This window comes from Chamaea fasciata, unplaced genomic scaffold (genome assembly GCF_029207755.1).
Source record: "Chamaea fasciata isolate MVZ Bird 193981 ecotype frontalis unplaced genomic scaffold, bChaFas1.0.hap1 SCAF_18, whole genome shotgun sequence".
Lineage (NCBI taxonomy): Eukaryota > Metazoa > Chordata > Aves > Passeriformes > Sylviidae > Chamaea > Chamaea fasciata.
The window spans coordinates 9,163,878-9,186,109 of NW_027094103.1; the positions used below are offsets into that span (position 1 = coordinate 9,163,878).

At 54.2% G+C, this 22,232-nt stretch overlaps 3 protein-coding genes across 3 annotated transcripts; 2 read left to right on the forward strand and 1 right to left on the reverse strand.

The window, feature by feature from the left end:
* The first annotated feature begins 1,934 nt into the window (after nt 1–1,934).
* TPST2 (tyrosylprotein sulfotransferase 2) lies at nt 1,935–10,661 on the forward strand. The gene is given in 8 exon segments (XM_066199944.1): nt 1,935–2,076; nt 3,247–3,312; nt 6,192–6,630; nt 6,632–7,095; nt 8,556–8,754; nt 9,451–9,501; nt 9,616–9,664; nt 10,466–10,661. Coding segments are annotated over 5 exon segments (1,116 nt in total). The 5' UTR covers nt 1,935–2,076; nt 3,247–3,312; nt 6,192–6,258; the 3' UTR covers nt 9,646–9,664; nt 10,466–10,661.
* A 523-nt stretch (nt 10,662–11,184) lies between these two features.
* Nucleotides 11,185–20,396, forward strand: TFIP11 (tuftelin interacting protein 11). The gene is made up of 12 exons (XM_066199532.1): nt 11,185–11,532; nt 11,938–12,091; nt 12,785–12,941; nt 13,237–13,364; nt 13,817–13,969; nt 14,677–15,186; nt 15,989–16,095; nt 16,328–16,496; nt 16,687–16,930; nt 17,510–17,652; nt 18,125–18,290; nt 18,907–20,396. The coding sequence occupies exons 1-12, from the start codon at nt 11,336–11,338 to the stop codon at nt 19,260–19,262; spliced, it is 2,484 nt and encodes an 827-aa protein (XP_066055629.1). The 5' UTR covers nt 11,185–11,335; the 3' UTR covers nt 19,263–20,396.
* Nucleotides 20,339–22,183, reverse strand: SRRD (SRR1 domain containing). Its single transcript, XM_066199536.1, has 7 exons — nt 22,038–22,183; nt 21,917–21,957; nt 21,700–21,836; nt 21,526–21,624; nt 21,282–21,436; nt 21,016–21,061; nt 20,339–20,733 (listed from the first exon to the last, which is right to left on the reverse strand). Exons 1-7 carry the CDS (start codon nt 22,181–22,183, stop codon nt 20,527–20,529), a joined length of 831 nt encoding a protein of 276 aa, XP_066055633.1. The 3' UTR covers nt 20,339–20,526.
* Nucleotides 22,184–22,232: the final 49 nt, after the last annotated feature.

Genomic DNA, 22,232 nt, shown 5'->3' on the forward strand with positions numbered 1-22,232 from the left:
CCCATTTCAGCACAAGCACGTCTGACGTGCCAGAGCCTTGCTTTGGTGTGGTGCCAGGTGCCAGGGAGGGGGTAGGTGCTTCCACCCCTGTGTGCTGCCAGCAGCTTTCCCCTTGGGCATTCCATAATTAATTTGCCACCCTGAGCTGAAGGCTGTACTCCTGCGAGGTTGGCAGGGTGAATTCTGAGCTTTCCATCTTGGGAAGATAAAACACCGTCGCGGTGCTTGGAACAAGGGACGGACAGAGGGGACTTACTGTAAATTGGTGGGATTTTTATTGTTTGAGGAACACTGTACCATTGAGCAGGATAATAAAATATTTTGCTAATCGTAACAGCCTTGAGGTGATAAACCAACAGTCTGTTTGTGCTGTGCAATGTCTGTGGATTCTCTGCGGATGTGATTTAGAGCCTGCTGGAGCTGGCTGGCACACAGTGCCCGTAGCCCTGGCTGGGCTCTCTGGGATGCAGGGCAGGGATGCTCGGCTGGAATGGGTGGTGTGGCTCAGGGCTCACACCTTGCAGCTTTTCTGAGCTAGAAAGTGTTTGAAGCTGGCACACTCCGTCTTAATCCTCAGGGCAGCAGGTTCTCCTGGTTTATTTTTCTAGGTCCTCGGCAGTGAGAATTAATTCTCCTTTGCCCCCTGAGCCTGGTGGGTGCTAAGATGCAGCTGCAGCAGCCTCTGTGTGTGGTTTAGGTGCTGAGGTGGCTGCTTGAACACTCATCCCTGGACGCTTTTGACTGTTAGTTTTCGCTGGGATGATGGCGGCGGTGCAAGTGTAAACCACAGGGGCTGTCCGTGCTGTTTGGGGACTTTCCAAGGGACACAGAACTCCGAAGTGCTCCAGACCACAGGTGTTTTTGCCAGGATTGGTCGTGTTTTCACTGGAGTTGGCCTCTGTTCTAGTGGATGCCCTGGGTTCATGACCTGCAGTGCAGCTTCAGTTTTAGTCACCAAACCCGTCCTGCTCTCAGCGGTCCTGCTCTCGCCACGTGGTGGCTGACAGCAGCTTCTTTTTTGTTGTGGGGTTTCTTTTTTGGAGTGCAGCAGCTTAATTTTCATATCTTCTCTCCGAGGCTCAGGGCCATGGCTCCCCTGCAGCAGAGGTACATGCAGAGCCCCTGTCCCCCCCCCACAGGGGTGGGTGGGTTGGACCCTGTTCCCTGTGGGATCGATCCCGGTCTGGGCAGTGCTGGGGTGGAGGAGCACGAGGATTGTGCAATAGGGCTGATGCTGCACTCAGTGACCACAGCCGCCCTTGTGGTGCCTCTGTGGGCTCCTGGTGGAGATTGGTGCTGGCCCCATACCCCATGCTCACTGCATTCCAATCCTGCTAAAAGAGATACTTGGGAAATGTTTGGAAATGTGCCGTACAAGTAGCCAGCAGGAGCATCCAGGAGGAGCAGAGCTGCCATCAGCAGTGCCAGCATTGGACTGAGCTCAGGTTGAGATGAAGCGGTGGCCCTCAGGCAAGCTGTGTTTATTTTTGTAAATGAACTGGAGACTATCAATTCAGTAATTAAATATTGCTGATTTGTAAAGATGTGAGTTGGATATGTTGGGACATTTCTTGCTGACCACAGTTTCTGCTGCTGTTCTGCCACAAGGGTGCCTGCAGATCCTCATCCTTTTATTAAGCACCAACAAATTGAGCTCAAATTTTCCAGGCCACACCTACGTCTTTTGGGGAGGCTGCACTTTATGACCACTGTTTCTGGGAATGGTTTAAAGAAAAATGCAGCTTTTGATCCTATGGGGCTTCTCATAGAAACTGTTTTTGTGGTTGTTTGTAACGCTTCAGCAAATGGTGTTTCCTCACTGCTGAGGGTGCTGTGCCAGCACGGGGGCTGTTCTGGGGGTGGTTTTTACCCGTTCCCAGTGCAGGTGTCAAGGTCAGGGGTTTCACTGTTTCACTCAGGGGTTTTGGTTGGGGTTTTGGTCGGAGCTGTTGTTGGAGCCCAGCTGGTGGTGACGCCCTGCACAGCATCAGGAAGGAAGTCACAAACAAGTGCGTGTCCGTATGTCTGTCCGTGTGTCTGTGCACGGGGAAGAGCTGGAGCCATTTCTGGAGCAGGGTGAGTCGGGTGGGTTGTTAAACCACCTCTGTCCCTGCACCTCAGCACTGCAGAAGCACATCCAGGGATGTGGCAGCTGCAGCCTGGTCAGGAGCGGGAATCCTGCGGTCCATGGAGGCTAGGCTGAGCAGGAAGCCTCTCAGGGAAGCGCCTGCACTGCGGATAAGCCCTTGCAGAGTTCATGCTGGGTGGAGTTTCCCTCTGGTTTCTCCTTAGTGCTGAGGCGGAGGGGCCGGTGACACGCGATGGCACGAGGAGAGACTCGGGTGGCTGGAATAGCCATTAGTGTCACTACTGGAAATGTTCTCAGCAACATCCTGTGGGGCCAGGACCTGCTGTGCAGCCAGGGGCAGCTGACTGGAAATGTCCCAGCAACAGTGACCCCAAGATGGTCCCACGTCGTGATCCTGGGAGCAGAGTGACATCCCGTGATCCTGCTGGGTCCTGGCCCCTCGGCAGGCTCTGCTCCCAGACTTTCCTCAGGATGCTCTGTGCTTGCAGGATGGCTTCAGCCAGGGCTGCTGGGCTCCCTGGCATGGAGCAGTCCTTGTGGATACAGGTGCTGTGTGCTTGTGGGAAACCCAGTGTCCAGGGGTTTGGTTCCCAACCTGGAGGCATTTCCATGCTGTGAGTGGCTGATGCTTGGCAGGTGTTGAGGCTGGAGAGAGCTTTGTTCCTTGGGCTGGAGCCAGGAGGTCCTGCCAGGCCTGCAGGTCCTCTGGGCTCTGTTTCCTTTCACTGCCACTGATTTGGGGGCTCTGGTCATCGTCTGACTTGTGGCTGATTTCAGCATTTGCAGCGGGCGAGTCTGGAGCTGCTTCCTCTGGTCAAGGCTGTTGTGCCGGTCGGTGTGTGCTGGAATTGTGCCCAGTTGATTGTCATCCCCTGGGCTTTAATCATCCCGGCTGCTTGGGTCTCCCTGACGCCTCTCCCTTCCAGGAGGCTGCATTTCCTAAAAGAGCAGCTGCCATCCTGCTTCCCTCTGTGTGTCCTGGCTTGGCTGTGCTCTGTGAGCAGCACTGACCATGAGCTGGGACCATCAGCTCCTCCAGGAGCACCTTTCCCTGGGGTTCAGAGGAGGCTGTGGGCAGGAGGGGAAGGTGTTGAGGAGGAGAGCAGATGCCTGTGCTAAATAAACAAATTAATACTGTGACTTCTCTTCCCCATCAGGTGTTTTGGTGGCCACGGGTTCAGCATGAAGCTCAACTAGCAGCACAATGACCGTACGGGGGAAAGGTAAGAGCAAGGAGCTGGATGTGTGGTTCTCCTGGGATGCTGGGTGGCTACTGCACATCTGTCTGATGATGTTGCACATCTGTCCACACCACCACTGGTGCCCCCTTGAGCCTGTGTTGCTTTTACAAGCTGGCAGGACACAGTGTCAACTTTGTTCATGCTCAAGTCCCATCAGGGAATAGGGAAGACTTGCTGCCTGTAGGACCTCTTGTCACTCCGCTGTCACTTCCCTGCCGGTTCCCATCCTCCCCCATTCTCTGGGTGCCAGCCTTGCCCTGATGCTGGCCAGGGGCAGAGCCCCTGGCCCTGGGTCACATCCCTGTCCTGCCGTGTCCAAGCTCTCTAATTCCTGCTGGAGTGGGAAGCTCTCAGAGCCAGCTTGGGCATCTGAAGGGGTGTTGTCTCTGGAAGGGCTGTCTCTGCTCAGACAGCCCTGCACCTAATTACACCATGATTCCAGCACAGTGTCTGCTGGGGAGGAAATGACCCATCCATCTTCCCTCACAGACTAATGAGGCCCATAAATTGTAGGAAATTCTCAGTGGAGAATTGCACAAAAGAGTGGAGAACCAGCTGGGCCGTTTGTGGTTGCCCTGGCCCAAGGCCAGACACGCTCTGGATGTTGTTCAGCCCTCCCAGCACTCTGAGGTGATCCCAGGATGATCCCAACAGAGAGGTTTGTCGCATTCCAGCCCTCCCAGGGCCAGGGGCTGCCATGCAAGGGCAGAGCCAGAGTCCAGAGCTCAGCAGTGGGGAGAAGCCATGCTCCTGTGGGCACCTGCCTTTCCCACTCCCCACACAGAGTGGGACCTTTCCTATGCTGGTGGCATTGGGTGGGAGCAGTGGGGGCTGTGTCCTGCCTGCTGGACAGGCAGGGTGGTCCCCAGGGACTCACAGAATCCCAGGATCATTCAGGTTGGAAAAGCCCTCCCAGACCATCCAGCCTAAGTCCAACCTGTGCCCAGTCCCCACCTTGTCACCAGCTCAGGGCACTGAGTGCCATGTTCAAACATTCCATTCTAGGGATGGGGACTCCACCACCACCCTGGGCAGCCCCTTCCAAGGCCTGACCACTCTTTTCATGAGGAAATTCCTCCTGATGTCCGACCTGAACCTCCCCTGGCACAGCCGCCCTCCCATCACACACAATATGAGAGTCCCTTTGTTCCCTCCGCAGCTCAGCCGGAGCTGCTGGAGCATCTCGGTGGGAACTGCTCCCTGTCAGCTGGTTCTCCTGGAGAACAGAGCACTTCTGTGCTCCAGCCTCCTTTCACGATGCAGCCTTTGCTGCTAATTAGCCTGTCTTGGTCTGCATCGCCCTAATTATTCCAGTTGGCCCTAAACCCTGCCTGCTCCTCTGCCATCCATTGAAATGGGTCTTGGGGCATTTGCAATTATTTTGGGGCGAGCATTTGAATATATTTACATGACTGAAACAGATGAAGATAGCAGGAAGGAGCAGCACTTGTCTTGTTAATGGCTCTGACCCTGCTTGGTGCCACAAAAATGCCAGAGCTGTTGGGTGTCCCTCTGATCTACATCCCAACAAATCCACCCACTTTATCTCATACCTGGGGATGCAGTTGAGGCTGTTTAGCTTTGTTTTGTTACCAAGCAGCTGGTCAGGGTGGACCAGGGAGTAAAAAGCCACAAAAATACTTTTGGTAGTGATGTTGCCATGCTGCTGGGTTGGGGAAGGGCATCCCTGGGCTGGCAGAGGGGCACTGCCTGGGCAGGAGTGGATAAAAGCCGGTGGGTGGATGGCAGCAGTCCGGGATGGTGCAGTGGGATGTCAGGGACTGAAAGGGGGGAGCATGGTGAGTCCCTGAGTGCCTGGCAGGAAGGGCAGGAGCAGGGAAGCTGCCCAGCTCCAGGCTCTCTCCTGCCTGCTCCCTGCTCCGCATGGGCTGCTGCACAATGTGTTCCTTCGTGGAGGGGAGAAAACCCATTTCTGGAGCAGCTCTTTGGCCTCCGTCAGCAAAACAGAATCCATGGACGGCCCGTTCCTTCCACTCCATTCAGCTCCTGCCCCAGCCTCATAATCACAAAGAACTGGAAATCCCGGGGTGAGCCCAGGGGAGGATTGCAAAACCTGCACTCGCAACTGGGGCGGACGGGGGGAGGGGGCGGGAAGCGGTGCCAGCATTCCCGGGAGTCCCTCCGGGCACGCAGCTGAGCTGGGCACTCGCAGAGGCTGTAGCCTTCCTGCTGGATGTCCTGCCGAGCCGTGGAAAACCCCAGAAAGTCTCGGTGCCAGATGGAGTTTCACGGATTTCTCCGTCAGGTCAGTTTCCGAGGCAGGGCAGGGTGGTGAACGCTGCGTGTGGCTGTTCGCTCTCAGATAGCTGAACTTGTCAGTGTTTCTTTCTAACGGTTTCTCCTGACTCAGACCCTTAAAGCTGGCATGAGAGGCTTTTGTTTTTCTCTCATTTCAGCTTCCCCCTCCCCTGTGACCGCAGAGTTAAACTAAACAAAATGTAGGGAGGATGCAGGTGGCTGAGAGGTGAGCAGTGCTGGAGTGCTGGCTTGGGTTTGGGAGGAATAACCACACTGAGGGTCTGGGCTTTATCTAGGACAAAACAGGCTCTCTGTAAAGATTTTGTTTTAAGGACTCCCTGAGTGTACAGGGCCCCTCCTCTCCAAAACGTTCCTGGAGCTTTGCTCCAGCCATAAACCTGTGTTTCTGGGAGCACAAACAGTGCAGAAATTCTCTCTTTGGGTGTGCACCTAGGCAGACTTTAATTACCTGCTGGGTGTAAGGCACCAAGCCTGGGAGGTGCTGATAAGCGAAGGAGGTGATGAAATGTTGGGATGGTGTCAGCATCCCATCGGAGCAGGGCTGGCCCCGCTGCTGCTCTGACAGCGCTGTTCTCTTGCAGATGCCCGTGGGGTTGGACACTCGCTAGCAGAGAGCTGAAGCCCCCAGCCTGTGCCCAGGAGAGCAGGATGCGGGTCACCACGCGCAGGGTGCTGCTGCTGGTGGGCTCGGTGGCGGCCCTGATGGCGACCCTGCACCTCGGGCAGCAGGTCCTGGAGTGCCAGCAGGTCCTGAGCGAGAGGAGGCACAGGCTGATGAGGCCCGAGAACGAGGAGCTGGTGATGGTGGACGCCAACCACGTGGAGTACCGGTACAGCAAGGACATGCCCCTGATCTTCATCGGCGGCGTCCCCCGCAGCGGCACCACGCTGATGAGGGCCATGCTGGACGCCCACCCCGAGGTGCGCTGCGGGGAGGAGACCCGCATCATCCCCCGCGTGCTGGCCATGCGCCAGGCCTGGTCCAAGTCCGGCCGCGAGAAGATGCGCCTGGACGAGGCGGGGGGTGACGGACCAGGTGCTGGACGCGGCCATGCAGGCCTTCATCCTGGAAGTGATCGCCAAGCACGGCGAGCCCGCCAGGTATCTGTGCAACAAGGACCCCTTCACGCTCAAGTCCTCCGTGTACCTGTCCCGGCTGTTCCCCAACTCCAAGTTCCTGCTGATGGTGCGGGACGGGCGCGCCTCGGTGCACTCCATGATCACACGTAAGGTGACGATCGCCGGCTTCGACCTCAACAGCTACCGGGACTGCCTGACCAAGTGGAACAAGGCCATCGAGGTGATGTATTCCCAGTGCCTGGAGATCGGCCGCGCGCGCTGCCTGCCCGTCTACTATGAGCAGCTGGTGCTGCACCCCGAGCAGTCCATGCACAACATCATGAGGTTCCTGGACATCTCCTGGAGCGACACGGTGCTGCACCACGAGGAGCTCATCGGGAAGCCCGGCGGGGTGTCCCTTTCCAAGTGAGTCTCGGCTCCTTCCTCAGCTTTTTCAAGGAGTATTTTCATTAGGCAAAGCAGGCTAAAGCTGGGGGCAGAGCCGCGTTGCTGGGGTTTGCGTGTGATTTTTTTGTGTGTGATTTTGGGGGAGGAGAGACGGCACACTGTACTGCGGTGGAGTTTGTGTTCCTGAGTAAGAGATGGCTTTAATGCTCCCAATCTGCTGTATTCCACAGAACAGCTTGTCAAGCAAGGATTTCAGGAGCAGGTGACTGTTTAATCGCTCTTGACACTGCAGAAATTATTTCAGTCTCTAATTTGCAAAGGGCTGCTTGCTCTGAAACGTGAGCTCTTTAATGCCTCTTTCTCCACCCGTCCTCAGATGCCTCCTTGGTGTGATTAGTTGTGCTGTTAATGATGATGAGCTGCAGTTCTTGCCAGGTCTGGGGCTGGTATTGCAGAATAAAAACAATACCTGCTCAGTGGGGGCACACCCAACACTCCCTGCTGGCCTCCCCATGTGCGGGGGACATTTACCTTCTCCCACTTTCTTTTCCTCTTTTTTTGCTGTTTCTTTTCTAAATGGAAGCTTAAGTCAGCCTTAGTAAAATTTAATCAGCTGTGTGAGGGAATTATCCAAGTCTCCGTATCAGTTATTGATGTCCCAGTGGTGAGGGCACAGGAGCCACGGGGGATGTGCAGCTGCTCCAGTTTTCCAGGATGCCCTGGGCATGCAGCTGGCTCTGCTTCCTTGTTTGCTCAGAGTAAATTGGTCCAGGTTACTTAGATCAGGTTTTGAATATTCATAGGGGTCACCGGGTGTATCTGTGCTACAGCCCACACATCTTATATTGTTTTCCTCTGATAAGCGGAGGTGTCCTGGTGAAAACTCCTGTCCCAGTGCAGGATGGATCCCTCCTGTAGGAAAAGAGGAAGCAGCCTCAAGTTGCCAGTGGAGGTTTAGGTTGGATAATGAGGAAAATTCCTTCCCTGAAAGGATAGTTAAGCATTGGAACAGAACAGTGGTAGAGTCACCGTCCCTGAAGGAATTTAAAAGCTGTGTGGATGTGGCAGCTGGGGACATGGGTCAGTGGTGGCCTTGGCAGTGCTGGGGGATTGGTTGGACTCACTGGTCTTAGAGGGCTTTTCCAACCTTAATGAGTCCATGATTCCAAACAGGAGAGCCCAGCCTCTGGAGCTGTGGAACCCCCTGCCGGGGTCTGCTTCCCCAGAGCAGGGCAGTGAGGGACAGAAGCTGTGGGTACCCCATCCAAGGAAGTGCCCAAGGCCAGGTGGGACAGGACTTGGAGCAGGCTGGGATAGTGGAAGGTGTCTGTGCCCGTGGCAGGGAGTGGGACGGGATGGGATTTAAGGTCCTGTCCTGTGGTTCTCTGTGGAGGTGGCAGTGAGTTGTGTGTGAGCCCAGCACTTGCATGAAATCCAACCATTGTGTCTTTTGGTTTTTTCTCCTTTTTTTTCCCCAGGATAGAGAGGTCAACAGACCAGGTGATCAAGCCGGTGAACATGGAGGCGTTATCCAAATGGATCGGGCACATCCCGGGGGATGTGCTGCAGGACATGGCCCACATCGCTCCCATGCTCGCCAGGCTCGGCTACGACCCCTACGCCAACCCCCCCAACTACGGCCACCCCGACCCCCTGGTTGTCAACAACACGCACAGAGTGAGTGCCACTGCCGTGGGGGGACAGGCCTCCGGAGCAAGGGAAGCTCCTGAACTAGATAGGGGTAGAGCAAGGGGAAACAGACTCACACAGGGAAAACAGAGTCACAGAATTCCAGAGTCATTCTGGTTGGAAAAGGCTTCCCAGAGCCATCGAGTCCAACCTGTGCCTGATCCCCACCTTGTCACCAGCCCAGAGCACTGAGGGCCACATCAGACACGTTCCTTGGGCACCTCCAGGGATGGGGACTCCACCACCTCCTTGGGCAGTTCCAATGCCTGACCACCCTTTCCATGAAGAAATTCCTCCTGATGTCCAACCTGACCCTCCCCTGGCACAGCTTGAGGCTGTTCCCTCTCATCCTGTCCCTGTTCCCTGGGAGCAGAGCCTGACCCCCCTGGCTGTCCCCTCCTGTCAGAGAGCTTTGCAGAGCCACAAGGTCTCCCCTGAGCCTCCTTTTCCCCAGGCTGAGCCCCTTTCCTAGCTCCCTTAGCTGCTCTTGGTGCTCCAGCCCCTTCCCCAGCTCTGTTCCCTTCCCTGGACACACTCCAACTCCTCGACTGTCTTAGAGAGAGGGACCCAGAGCAGGACAGACCACTCAAGGTGCAGCCTGGGAAGGTTGGGAATGGCTGGCAGCAGTGACCCAGAGGTGATTGCACTGCCCCGGGGGATGACTCTAGGTTCTCTTTCCCACAGGTTTTAAAGGGGGATTATAAAACACCGGCCAATCTCAAAGGTCACCTGCAGGTAAGAGCTGGGCGTACCCTGAGGGTTTGGGACACACCAGGGTGGCTGGTCCCTGCTCCCTTCCCTGGGGAATACTGGCTCAGAGCTGACCCTTCTTTTTTGGGGCTCTTCCAGGTGACTCAGAACACGTCATCTTCTCACTAAGAAAATTAATGATTTCCAGGTAAGACCCTGTTTATTTAACTTTGGCATTTGGGCAAATCTGCCTGGGTTGCTCCGGGACCGGCACTTGGTTTGTGTGATTTCTGTGGATCAGCTGGGGTTCCGGGCACACTCCTCGTGCCAGGGATCCTTCACAGTCGCCTCAGATCTTACCACACAATGCTGCTGTGTGGGACCATTTGTAAGGAATTCTTTTCCTGAGCTCTGGGAACAGGATTAAAGCTGCAAAATAAAACTCAGCCGCTTGGGAGGGTTTTTGCAGCCCGTCCCCGCGGGCAGCTGGGACACATGGAATGTGTGGATGAGCTGAGCTGCTCCCCAGCTGCCTCCAAGGACGTGCCATGGACCTGAGGAAGGGGATAGAAAACAAAGGAAAACATGATGGAAAACAAAGCTGCTGCCTTGGGCTTCTGCACCAGAGACAACTGTTGACATGTTGGATGTTCTTCCTCCATGCTAAAGCACAAAATATCATTCTTAGTACTAAAACTAATCCTTTAAGAGCAAGTTTCTGTCTACAAGCAGATGGTTGGGCTAGAAAAAGATCAGAAGCACTGAGGGAAGATCGGGAATTGTTTCCCCCCTGTCCTGGGCTGAAAATTGGTTCCTTTCTGGCCATTTTTTTTGTGTCGCGGGGGCTTTAAACCCTCAGTCGGGAATTCCTGTGCTAGTCTGAGGGGATCGTGCTCCCGAGGGGATCCTGTTCCTTCCAGGATCCTGTTCCTTAGGGGGTCCTATCCCTGAGGGCATCCTGTCCCTGAGGGCATCCTGCCCCTGAGGTTCTGTGTTTTGTCTCTTGCAGAACGCTGCCAATGGCCTGTTGTTGCCCGAGAAGGAAAGAGTGTGCAGTGGGCCCGTGGAAATCGGTTCTCCAAGCATATTGCTTGCTCCTACTGTTGCCAAATGACTGCGCTCCAGGAATGTATTTGCATTTATTTGCAAAGGCCAAACGTGCTCCACGGCGGGAACGTCCCCGGCCTCTCCCAGCGCTCCGTGGGGAACGCAGCTGTGGAAATCCGGACATGGGGGGGGGGGAGCGGGCGGGAGGAGATTCCCGATGCCGTGGCTGGAGGACTCCGTACATCGCGTTTGTGTCTCTGTGATGTGTTCCCCGTTCCCGGTGTGGGGAACAGCCCTCCCATCCCTGCCGTTCCGTATTCCTGGGATCGGGAAGAGCCACCCTGGTCCCGCTGTTCCCAGTTCCCAGGGTCAGGAACAGCCCCCCTGGCCCTGCAGAGCCTTTTGTGGTGCGTGTGCCCTCCTCCCCACCCCGTCCCCGACCCTGCAGAGGCTATTGCAGAGTTAATATATGGCCCCCCTCTACCCCCGGTGTCGGACACCATTAAAGTGTTGATTTGATATTTAATATTTTAATTATTAATCGCGCGGGCTCCGCCCCCTTTACCCCGCCGGGCCACAGGGCGGCGCTCCGCTCCTGGGGACTCTATGGTTTGGGGGCGGGGCTTAAGCGCCACGGGAAGCGGACCGGAAGTGAAGGGGCGCATCCGGTGTGGTGGCGGGGCCGGGGTTGGTGCTGGGGCTCCTCAGCGGGCCGGGGGTTCTGGGTGAGGAGTCCCTCAGCGGGCCAGGGATCCCGGCGGTGCCCGGGTCAGGAGTTCTTGAGCGGGCCGGGGATCCCTGAGCAGGGCCGGGGGGTCCCGGCGGTGCCACCATGTCGATGTCGCACCTGTACGGCACGGACGGAGACGATGGCGTTGAGATGGAGAGCTTCGAGGTGTCGGACTGGGACCTGCAGAACGAATTCAACCCGCACCGGCAGCGGCACCGCCAGACCAAGGAGGAGGCGACCTACGGCGTGTGGGCCGAGCGCGATTCGGACGAGGAGCGGCCCAGCTTCGGCGGCAAGCGGTACGGCCGGGCTGGGACCCCCGGCCCGCTCAGGGACTCCGGGAGCTGCTCCGGCTGCGGAGTTTCCTCGTTCCCCGCAGCTTCCCCCCGTTCCCCGCAGCTTCCCCCCCTTCCCCGCAGCTTCCCCCCGTTCCCTGGGCCTTTCCCGGCTGTGGACACCCACCCGAGCAGCCTATCCCGGGTCGGGGCTGCCCTGGGGTCCCCCTCAGCTGTAGAGATTTTCCCTGTGCTCGCAGCGTGGGGTGGGGGGAGGATGGGGATAGGGAGGATGTTTAACCCCTAAAAGCAGGGTTAAACAGCTCGACGGTCTTTGATATCCCGTTTTGGGGGGGGGTTGTAAAGCCCAGCAGCCCCCAGGGTCCCGCAGGAATGTGCCCTGGAGCAGAATTCCCTCTCGTTTTGCAGCTCCAGGGATTACTCGGCCCCCGTGAGCTTTGTCAGTGCCGGGCTGAGGAAGGCGGCGGCCGAGGAGCTCTCGGATGAGGACTCGGATGACGATGAGAAGCCTGTGAAGCAGGAGGAGATTCCCAAGGAGTTTGTGCCCAAGAAGTTAAAAACAGTGAGTTCTCCAGGAAATTTACTGTTCTCTGTTTTATATTTATGAAACTCAGGCTGTGGGGGAGGGCAGTGAAACTGTAACAGAACACTAAAAAAGGGAGAAATAATTAAACCAGGGGCCTAGATGTGTCATTAGGGGAAGTGTTTGCTCTGGATTCTGAATCGTTGATACAAATAAATTGATAAAACAAAAATCAGAGTAATAAATCATTGGTACAACTGTACGTTGATATAATGATTGTGGATCCCTGGGAATCAGTCCTTTCATTTTTCTCAATATTCTGTTTGGTCAGTGGAGGTTTAAAGAAGAGAATTCCTGTGGTTTCCTGCCTTTCAGAGACTTTATTTTTGTACTTTCACAGAACATCCAGGCATGTTATAGATTAAAATTCAAACCCTTATTTTCAGTTAAAACCAGAAAGAATCAGGAATCAGCTTCAGCTAAATCTGATGGTGGAACCTGAGAACTGCCAGGTTGTCACCCAGAGTTTTTCAGGATTTTCCTTTCCCATTTGAGGAATTTCAGGAATTTCCATAGGTGCTTCATGGATACACAAGCAAGGTTCCAATGAGCTGGGCAGTGTGGGGACAGCAGAATCCTGTTTGGGAAGAACCTTCTGAGGAGCGTTCTGCAGACTTTTTGGTTTTTTGAAGCCTCATGGCTGCAGGTTTTTTCTGTGTTTGTTTTTGACAGGGTGGAAATTTCAAGCCCAGCCAGAAAGGCTTCATAGGGGGCTCCAAGTCCTTTGTGGATTTTGGCAGCTGGGAGAGACACACAAAAGGAATTGGGCAGAAGCTTCTCCAGAAGATGGGATATGTCCCTGGAAGAGGTCTGGGGAAGAATGCTCAAGGTACTGTCAGTGTGTTTGGTGGTTTATTATTAGCTAGGGATTTGGAGGAGAGGTTGGATTCCTTAAAGAACTGCCAGGTGGCTTAAACTTCCTTCTGTGGTTGGGAGTAAGGCTGTGCCTTGGCAGTTTGGTGTGTGCTGGGATGAAGTGATTTTATAGGGAACTGGTGATGTTGGATGGAGGCAGTGCCAGGGAGGTGTTGGTGCTGATCTGGTAACTCATAGGGAAAGCCTGGCTGTTCTGCTCTCTCCCAGCTCACAAACTGCTCCTCCTGACCCCATTCCCATCCTGCCAGGAATCATCAATCCCATCGAGGCCAAGCAAAGGAAAGGCAAAGGTGCCGTGGGAGCTTACGGCTCCGAGAGGACCACGCAGTCCTTGCAGGACTTCCCTGTGGTGGACTCAGAAGAGGAAACTGAGGAGGTATTTCTGGGGTTCTTGCTGCTTCCCTGCTGTGCTGTGTATACAGTTTTCTTAATTTCTGTGTCAGAGAAAACTGTTTGGGCTCGTTTTAGATAAGATGCCAAACACAGAGTACATTTAGGCAGATCTTTCTTATCACTGTAATGTTCTGTGTTGTTTCTGGCTCACTCTATTTCAGCAGCTTTGCTAGAATCCCTCCTTTGAAGAGTCTCCCACATAAATAGTCTTTGTCTTCTGTTTAAATAAAAAAAGACCAGAGACATCCTGTTCATTTAATCCATAGGGTGGATGACTGGCCTACAGCATCCAAGCTGGTTTGGCATGTGCTTTTCCACTTCCCAGTTATTTTCTGTACAAATTCCTTGTTGACCTGATGGTTTTTTCCCTGTAAAGAGAGGCAGATTTGGGGTGTGACAAAGAGCAGCCACCACAACTCTGCTGTTTTTGTCCAGGAATTTCAGAAGGAGCTCAGCCAGTGGCGGAAGGATCCGAATGGAGGCAAGAAAAAGCCCAAGTACAGCTACAAGACAGTGGAAGAGCTGAAAGCTAAGGGCAGGATCAGCAAGCAGCTTGCAGCCCCTCAGAAGGAGCTCTCCCAGGTCAAGGTGAGGTTGATAAGCCAAGAAGTGACCCCTGAGGAGCAGTTTGGGCCCTTTGGTGTCACCAGCACATTTTAGCCACGAGTAACCTCAGTAAAGCCAGTCCTAGGAACTGCCTGTGCAGCCTCATGGAACTCATCCCTGAGCCATGTAATAGCTCTGTGTCACCTGGATGTGGTGACAGATTAAATGTGAGTGTGTGTAGGGGGTTAATTGCTATTTCAGTTAAATTGTTTCACGTTTGTCATAATCAACACTTGCCCACTTCTGAAAGCACAGTTGTCCCTTCTGGGATGGTTTGAACCATCATCTACCTCAAAGGGACAGTAAGGGATTTGTCTGGTGTGCACTCGATAAAATTATGAATCTGAAATTAAAGTGTTTTTATAAAATGATACATGTTCTAAGTGAAATAACTAGTAGTGTAACTAATGGCGAGATCACTGCTTGTAGAATCATTCAGTGAAACTGGGGTGAGATGAGATTCTTCTGGCTCTGATTCCAGATTGTCTCTTATTTGTTCTAACTGCTCACGTCTGAAGAAGGCCATTGGGGAGGCAATCCCCTCATTCAAACACAGTGTACATCAGCAGCCTCCTAGAGTAATCAAGGTCCTTGGAAATCTCCAGATTTCAGTTTGGAGTCAGCGGTTTTCTCCTTTTTTGATGATGCAAGAGTTCTTTGTGAGAGAGTTCCTTGTTGTTTGCCGGCAGGTGATTGATATGACGGGCCGGGAGCAGAAGGTTTATTACAGCTACAGTCAGATCAGCCACAAGCACAACATCCCAGATGACAGCCCCCAGCAGCCCTTGGGCAAGGACTCCAAGCCCCAGGGCTTTGCCCTGCCCGAGCTGGAGCACAACCTGCAGCTGCTCATCGACATCACGGAGCAGGAGATCATCCAGAGCGACCGGCAGCTGCAGTACGAGAGGGACATGGTGGTCAACCTGAGCCACGAGATCCAGAAGATGGCTGAGGTGCTGTCCCACGAGGAGAAGGCCATCAGCAACCTCAGCAAGGTGCTGGACATGGTGGAGGAGTGTGAGAGGCGGATGCAGCCAGGCTGTGAGAATCCCCTCACCTTGGATGAGTGTGCAAAGATCTTTGAGACCCTGCAGGACAAGTACTACGAGGAGTACAGGATGTCGGACAGGGTGGACCTGGCAGTGGCCATAGTTTATCCTCTGATGAAGGAATACTTCAAGAACTGGGATCCCCTCAAGGTATGTGTTGGTCTGAGTTATCTGCAGTTCTCACTTGATGGCTCCAGTAATCTTTGTTGCCTTGTCACAAGTGTCCTGGTCTAGTGGGAGGTGTCCCTGCCCATGATAAGAGGTGGAATGAGATGAGCTTTAAGGTCCCTTCAAATCAAAACCAGTCTGGGATTCTGAGATTCTAAATTCCTGATCAGTCTGGAGAGAAAGAAGAGACAAAATAAAACCCTGTACTGTCTCCACTCTCAGATATTTGCTGGGTAAAAATTTAGGAGTTTGTGAGGTTGAAAGCAATCCCTTTTATGAGTGTTAGGGATGAAAAATCTGGTGAAAAACAAATCTCCAGCTGTTGTTTTTTAGCAAAAGCAGGAGAGATTTGTCTGTCAGGTGTCAGAGATGCACAGTCTGTTCTCAGTGCCATATAAGCTGGGGTAGAGTCTGGGTTTCTCTGTACACCTGGAGAAGTTCAGACTGTCCTCTTCTCTCCTTGGAGGTGTATTAATACCATAAGGTGGGTTTTTTCATTGGCAGGACTTAACTGAAAGTCATTTAAGAAATGATGGACATGGCACTCAGTGCTCTGGGCTGGTGACAAGGTGGGGAGAGGTCACAGGTTGGGCTCAGTGGTCTGGGAGTTCTTTCTGACTTCAGTGATTGTGGGATTTTGGAATTAAGACTGCAAGCTCCTGGCTTGCCCTGAGAGAAGGTGAGAAGGCTGGCTGTGCTCAGCACACCATCAGCCTGCTCTGTGCAGAGCCCAGCTGGAATTAATGGAAAAGGATAAGGACCATTTGTGCCCTGTCATTCCCAGGACTGTACATACGGCACAGAGATCATAGCCAAGTGGAAGAGCCTCCTGGAAAATGATCAGCTGTTATCCCACAGTGGGCAGGACCTGTCAACAGATGCTTTTCACAGGTAAAGAACAAATTATTTGTACTTTGTGCAGCATCTTCCTGTGCTGCTTCCTCGAGGATGGAAAAGGGCAGACACAAGGGAGCTTTTCCCAAGGATTCCCTCGTTGGGCCTGTTAAATCCAGTTTGCAGCTACAGAAAAGAAGCAGCTTTAACTAACAGCTCTCATTTGGTTTATTTAGGCCCAGGATGTAGCTTTGAGCTTCACTTAGATTTATTTGGAGTTTTTTCCCAGACTGATGTGGGAGATCTGGATGCCGTACGTCAGAAACATCGTGGCGCGGTGGCAGCCGAGGAACTGTGGATCCATGGTGGATTTCTTGGATAGCTGGGTGAACGTTGTTCCTGTGTGGATTCTGGATAACATTCTGGATCAGCTCATCTTCCCCAAGCTGCAGAAGGAGGTGAGAGGAGAGGGCTGGGGAGAGCAGAGCCATACTCTGAACCCGTGTTTGAATTCCAGCTGGAATTCAAACCGGTGTGCAGCCTCTGCTGATGGATTGAGGAGTCGGGGGCTGCATCACAGTCCTTTGTGCTTCAAATAAACTTGCTGCTGATGGCTGGACTCAGTTATCTTTGCTGTTGTGCCCCAAGGTGGAGAGCTGGAATCCTCTGACAGACACGGTGCCCATCCACTCGTGGATCCATCCCTGGCTGCCGCTGATGCAGGCACGGCTGGAGCCGCTGTACTCGCCCATCCGCAACAAGCTGGCCAACGCCCTGCAGAAGTGGCACCCCAGCGACTCCTCTGCCAAGCTCATCCTCCAGCCCTGGAAGGATGTCTTCACTCCTGGCTCCTGGGAGGCTTTCATGGTCAAGAACATCGTGCCTAAACTTGGTGAGACGATAGGCAGTGCTGGGTTTTGGGAATCTGCTGGTGGCACCTTCCCCCTGACACCAAGGAAGGATCCTTGGGTGCCAGTGTTACATCAGAGATTGTTGTTAGTGAGGTTGGACCAAGCTTGCCTCTTGATTTTCTGCTACCAGTCCTGTGCAGAGGCAGAAATATGAGGAATTACTGGTTATTGTCCTGCTTTTCTGTCTTACTTTTTATAAATCATCCATCTCCAGCCAGTAGGAATATCTGAGAGCTGTCAGGTAGGACCACATTGTAAGACGTCTCTCTGTTACTCCTGAATTCCTTGGTCTGTTCTAATGTTTCACCGTGAGTTTTGTAATGCAAAGTGGCTCAATGGTTAAAAAATAGTCAAGTGTTTTTAGTTTCTCAGTTCTGGCAGCAAATTGTAATCACTGGAGTGGAAATGCACCATTTTATGGCAGGATCAGACAAAAATCCCCACTGTCCCTTAGGATAACAAAAAGGTGCTGCTCAAGTTCTGTGTATTGGTAGTGAACGAGGTCAGGGCACTGATAAAACTGAGTGAGGCTCTTTTCTAACTGTCCTCTCCTTTCCCAGGGATGTGTCTGAATGAGCTCATCATCAACCCTCACCAGCAGCACATGGATGCCTTTTACTGGGTGATCGACTGGGAGGGGATGATTTCTGTCTCCAGCCTAGTTGGGCTTCTGGAGAAACACTTCTTCCCAAAGTGGCTGCAGGTGAGACACTGAGGGCTGAGGAAAGAGTTTTGATTAACTGGGGAGTGTTTTAGTGATTCCTGCCCAGGAATTGCTACCCTGGTGCTGAACTGGCCTGGTTCCCACTCTCAGCTCAGTAGTCGTTGGAACAGTTCCTCCTTTTACTGACACTCAGTAATAAACCAAGTGGTAAATTATGCCAGGAGAGATTCAGGTTGGACATCAGGAGGAATTTCCTCAGGGAAAGGGTGGCCAGGCACTGAAAGGGGTTGCCCAGGGAGGTGATGGAGTGCCCATCCTTGGAGATGTCCAAAGTATGCCTGGATGTGTCACTCAGTGCTCTGGGCTGATAGATAAGGGGCTGATTGGTCTCACATTGGACTCAATACTCCTGGAGTCTTTTCCATGTTAAATGGCTCTGGATTCTGTGGCAGAGAGGCCTCTCCTGCACAAACATCCCTGTGCTGCCTTTCACCTGTCCCTTGCTCTGCAGGTGCTCTGCTCTTGGCTCAGTAACAGCCCCAACTACGAAGAGATCACCAAGTGGTACCTGGGCTGGAAGTCCATGTTCTCAGACCAGGTGCTGGCACATCCCTCCATCAAAGACAAGTTCAATGAAGCCCTTGACATCATGAACCGGGCTGTGTCCTCCAGCGTGGGTAGGTGGCTCATGGGGGTGGCTCTGCTGCTCTGGGCTGGCAGCACAGTCACGTGTGGCTCCTGGGAGGCCGATTGGGGCATGGCCCTGCTGGCAGCATGGCAGCAGCTCCCATGAGCAGTGAGATTCAGTGGGCTGTGCCTTGCTCTTCCTTAAAGAACACCTCTGAGATGCTGCTTAATAGTTCTGGACTGCACTGAAGCAGGAACAGATTTTTGGTGGCTTCCTGGGCCATTGAACAGCTGATCCTCTTCCAGTCAGTCAGACATCATCCTTTAGGGCTTGACTTCTAAAGCTGTCATTATTGGGTATTTTTTTCTTTATGGTGAGATACCGGTTCTTTTCCGTATCTTTACAGCAATTCCCTCCCACATGACTCTCCCTAAGACTTAAAACTGATTGTTGGGAATTCACTGGAAGTTACACTGTATAAAAGAGAGAGGGAGCAGCACCTGAAATTTGCCCTCTTTCCAAAACCGCAAACTCCCTTTCTGAGCCCAAACTCAGAACACCACACTCTAAGTCTTGCTTGACTGGCTTTCCTGGATGGAGCTGCTTCCCTCTGGGAACAGCTCAGGACCTAGAGAGAACAGTGCTCTCCCTGTTTTTTCCCCCAGGTGGGTACATGCAGCCGGGCGCCCGGGAGAACATCGCCTACCTGACGCACACGGAGCGGCGCAAGGACTTCCAGTACGAGGCCATGCAGGAGCGGCGCGAGGCCGAGAACATGGCGCAGCGCGGCATTGGCGCCGCCGCCGGCTCCGTGCCCATGAACTTCAAGGACCTCATCCAGACCAAGGCCGAGGAGCACAACATCGTCTTCATGCCTGTCATCGGAAAGAGGCACGAGGGCAAGCAGCTGTACACCTTCGGCAGGATCGTCATCTACATCGACAGGGGCGTGGTGTTCGTGCAAGGGGAGAAGACCTGGGTGCCCACCTCGCTGCAGAGCCTCATTGACATGGCCAAGTGAGGTCTCTGTGCAAGGAGAGACCACCCTGGGTGCCCACCTTGCTCATTGACATGGCCAAGTGAAGCCTCTGTGCAAGGAGAGACCAGCCTGGGTGCCCACCTTGCTCATTGACATGGCCAAGTGAAGCCTCTGTGCAAGGAGAGACCACCCTGGGTGCCCACCTTGCTCATTGACATGGCCAAGTGAGGTCTCTGTGCAAGGAGAGACCACCCTGGGTGCCCACCTTGCTCATTGACATGGCCAAGTGAAGCCTCTGTGCAAGGAGAGACCAGCCTGGGTGCCCACCTTGCTGCAGAGCCTCATCAGCGTGGCCAAGTGAGGCCCTGCTGGGGACAGTCATCACCCAGGAGCAGCCTCTGGGTAACAGAATAAACAAGTTCCAGGTTTGTAAATAGTGACACCGGAGCTGGATGCTCAGGATGGTTTTATTGGAAGAGCTGTTCAGGCAGTGGTAAGAGGATGGAGGGCCAGACTTCCCGACCTGGGAACCCAGGCTAAGAGAGAACAAGCAGTGCTGACACTTGTAATTGCCACCTGGGACAGAGGTTTACCAGCAGGTTAGGAGGGATCACATTCTCTGCTCCAACTGAGTGAGGGCTGGCGTAGCTGAGTCCCCTGAGTCTCAGTGACAGATGTCACAGCTTATGCTGACAGTGAGTTACTGTACCCACAACATCCCTCACACAGTGGGCTCCTCTGCACACAGCCAGGACCAGTCCTAACTCTCTCTGCTGTGGGACTGCAGTGGTTAAGAGCACAGAGGTGAGGGAAGGAACCCTAAGGCTTTTTTTTTTTCCTGGAGGAAGACCTGGTTATTCTCAGGACTGATCACGAGCTGATCTCAGCAGAAATGAGATCTGGGAGCTTTTTCCAAGCATGCACTGGGAACCAGATCCCAGCAACTCCCACTACAACCACCTCAGATAATTTCTCCTTCCTGATGCTTTGAAATGTGTGTAGGACATGCAAAGGCCTTGAATTGTTATGGAAGGGGAGGGAATCAAAGAGCAGTCACTGCAGTGTGGATGGTTCTCAAGGCTGGTTTTGGTGGAATTAGTTTGCTGTAGTTCAGTGAGTGTAAGTCAAAGCTCAGCTTTACTTTTTTATTAAATAAGATACAAAAATGTCCCATCACCTCAGCATTCAGGTGCTGCCATTTTTGACACAGCCTGATGCCACTTTTTGCTACTTGAGCTCTGTGTCAGCTGCACAGAAGCTTCCATGGGAAGAGATGTGGATCCCAGCCCTGCCACTACAGGGATGGTCAGGACTTGGCAGTGGCTCCCTCCCCCTTCCTGATGATCTCCAGGTCCTCACAGTCTTGGTACATTGGCTCCTCCACGAAGTCCCACACCCCAGGGGAGAGCTCCTGCAGTTTATCCAAGGGAAACCAGTGCACAGAGGTGTCATTGAAGGTGTCCAGGTAGCGGGGGTGACTGGGGAGGGCCACTTCCTCCACTCCTTTCAAGACCTAAAGATCATTTGGGGGGAAAGTTACAGACAATGCAGAAGCCCTTTCCTGCAAAGCTGAGCCAGTGAGGATGAGAATGGTGTTACATTACCCTCAGCCCCTGTGTGCAGGATGTTCTGCAGATGTTCAACAATCCTAAAGTGATTACCTTTTATATTACAGTGTTTAGGAAAAAGGTTTTAAAAATAACCCCCCCTCTTCTTTCAAATGGCAATTTCATTTCCTTTCTTATTAAAAAGTTTGTTGTCAACATGGAACAACGTTAAAACTGTTGCCTCATACCTTTGCTATGTAAGAATAATCTCTCTCCAAGATTCTGGACAGCAATCTGCAATAACAGAAGATGTCCACGTTAGACACAATGTTCCTGTGGATTTAGACAGGTTTTCTGCATGGGGGTGGGACAGAGGAGAGGGCTCATGACTGAAAACTTTATGGCAATGAAAATGTGCAAAACCGGGAAATTGTTGTTGGAAGCAATAAAGTAGTGGGACAGAGAAGAGGAAGGCAGGGTGGGAGGCACTGAGCCTGCCCGGGTCTGTCCAGACCTCTCCTCGATTCCTCGGAAGCTGTTCCCGATGATGACCAGCTTGGAGAGCGCCGCTGGGCTCCAGTTGCTCCACAGCAGGTTGTTGTACAGGGCCTTCCCGCAGTGCACCATGTAGAACACCGTGGCCTCGCCCTCCACGTCGTGTTTCCCCTCCTGCCCGGGAACGGCCGAGCCCGTCACGGCCGAGCCCTGTCCGCGGGCCCCCGCCGATCCCGGGCAGTCCGTTCCGGCCGTCTCCTCACCTCATTCTCCGGGAGCAGGCACAGCCCCAGCGCTCGCAGCACCGCCGCCTCCCTCGCCGAGAAGGCCGGGTCGAACAGGGCGCAGCGGTCGGGCGGCACCTGCGGGGACAGCGCGGCGTCAGCGGGGACCGGCCCGGCTCTGACCCCGCTGCTCCCCCCGGCCCCGGTGCTCACCCGCAGCTCGTCCAGCAGCAGCAGCAGGAAGGCGAGCTGGTACCGCGCGGCGGGGCAGCGCCCGAACCGGCCCAGCCCGTAGCACACGCAGCGGGCCGGCGGCTCCGCGGGGCCGCTCAGCGGGGTCCGCACGGCTCCTGCGGGCGGCGGGGTCAGCGCGGCGGTGCCGGGGCTCGCTGTCCCCGCTGTGCCCGCACCCCCCGCTCCCCGCACTCACCGGCGCTCGCCGCCCAGAAGCCGGAGCTCAGCAGATCGTCCCTGCGGGGAGAGCGCGGCGTTAGCGGGGCCCGGCGGAGCCCAGCGGGGAGCGGACACACGGACCGGGGCCGGGCACTCACCGCGCCTCTCGCAGCCGCCGCAGCACCGCTTCGGTTCCGGGACCGCCTTCCCCTTCCTCCTCATCATTCTCCTCCTCCTCGCCCCTGCCCCGCCGTCCCCGCCGCCGCCGAGCGCGCCCCGCTCGCCACCCGCCCGCCGCCGCCATGCGCGCGGTCACGTGCGCGGTCACGGGACCGGGGGCGCGCCCGGAACCG

Excerpts from the sequence above, each read along its gene's own strand:
- TFIP11 (XM_066199532.1), top strand. The coding sequence starts at position 11,336 with ATGTCGATGTCGCACCTGTACGGCACGGACGGAGACGATGGCGTTGAG. Across the intron at positions 12,942-13,236 it reads TCTGGGGAAGAATGCTCAAG|GAATCATCAATCCCATCGAG; the intron begins GTACTGTCAGTG and ends CCATCCTGCCAG. Across the intron at positions 17,653-18,124 it reads TCTTCCCAAAGTGGCTGCAG|GTGCTCTGCTCTTGGCTCAG; the intron begins GTGAGACACTGA and ends CTTGCTCTGCAG.
- SRRD (XM_066199536.1), bottom strand. The coding sequence starts at position 22,183 with ATGGCGGCGGCGGGCGGGTGGCGAGCGGGGCGCGCTCGGCGGCGGCGG. Across the intron at positions 21,437-21,525 it reads GCCTGCTCCCGGAGAATGAG|GAGGGGAAACACGACGTGGA; the intron begins GTGAGGAGACGG and ends GTTCCCGGGCAG. Across the intron at positions 21,062-21,281 it reads TTCCGAGGAATCGAGGAGAG|ATTGCTGTCCAGAATCTTGG; the intron begins GTCTGGACAGAC and ends CTGTTATTGCAG.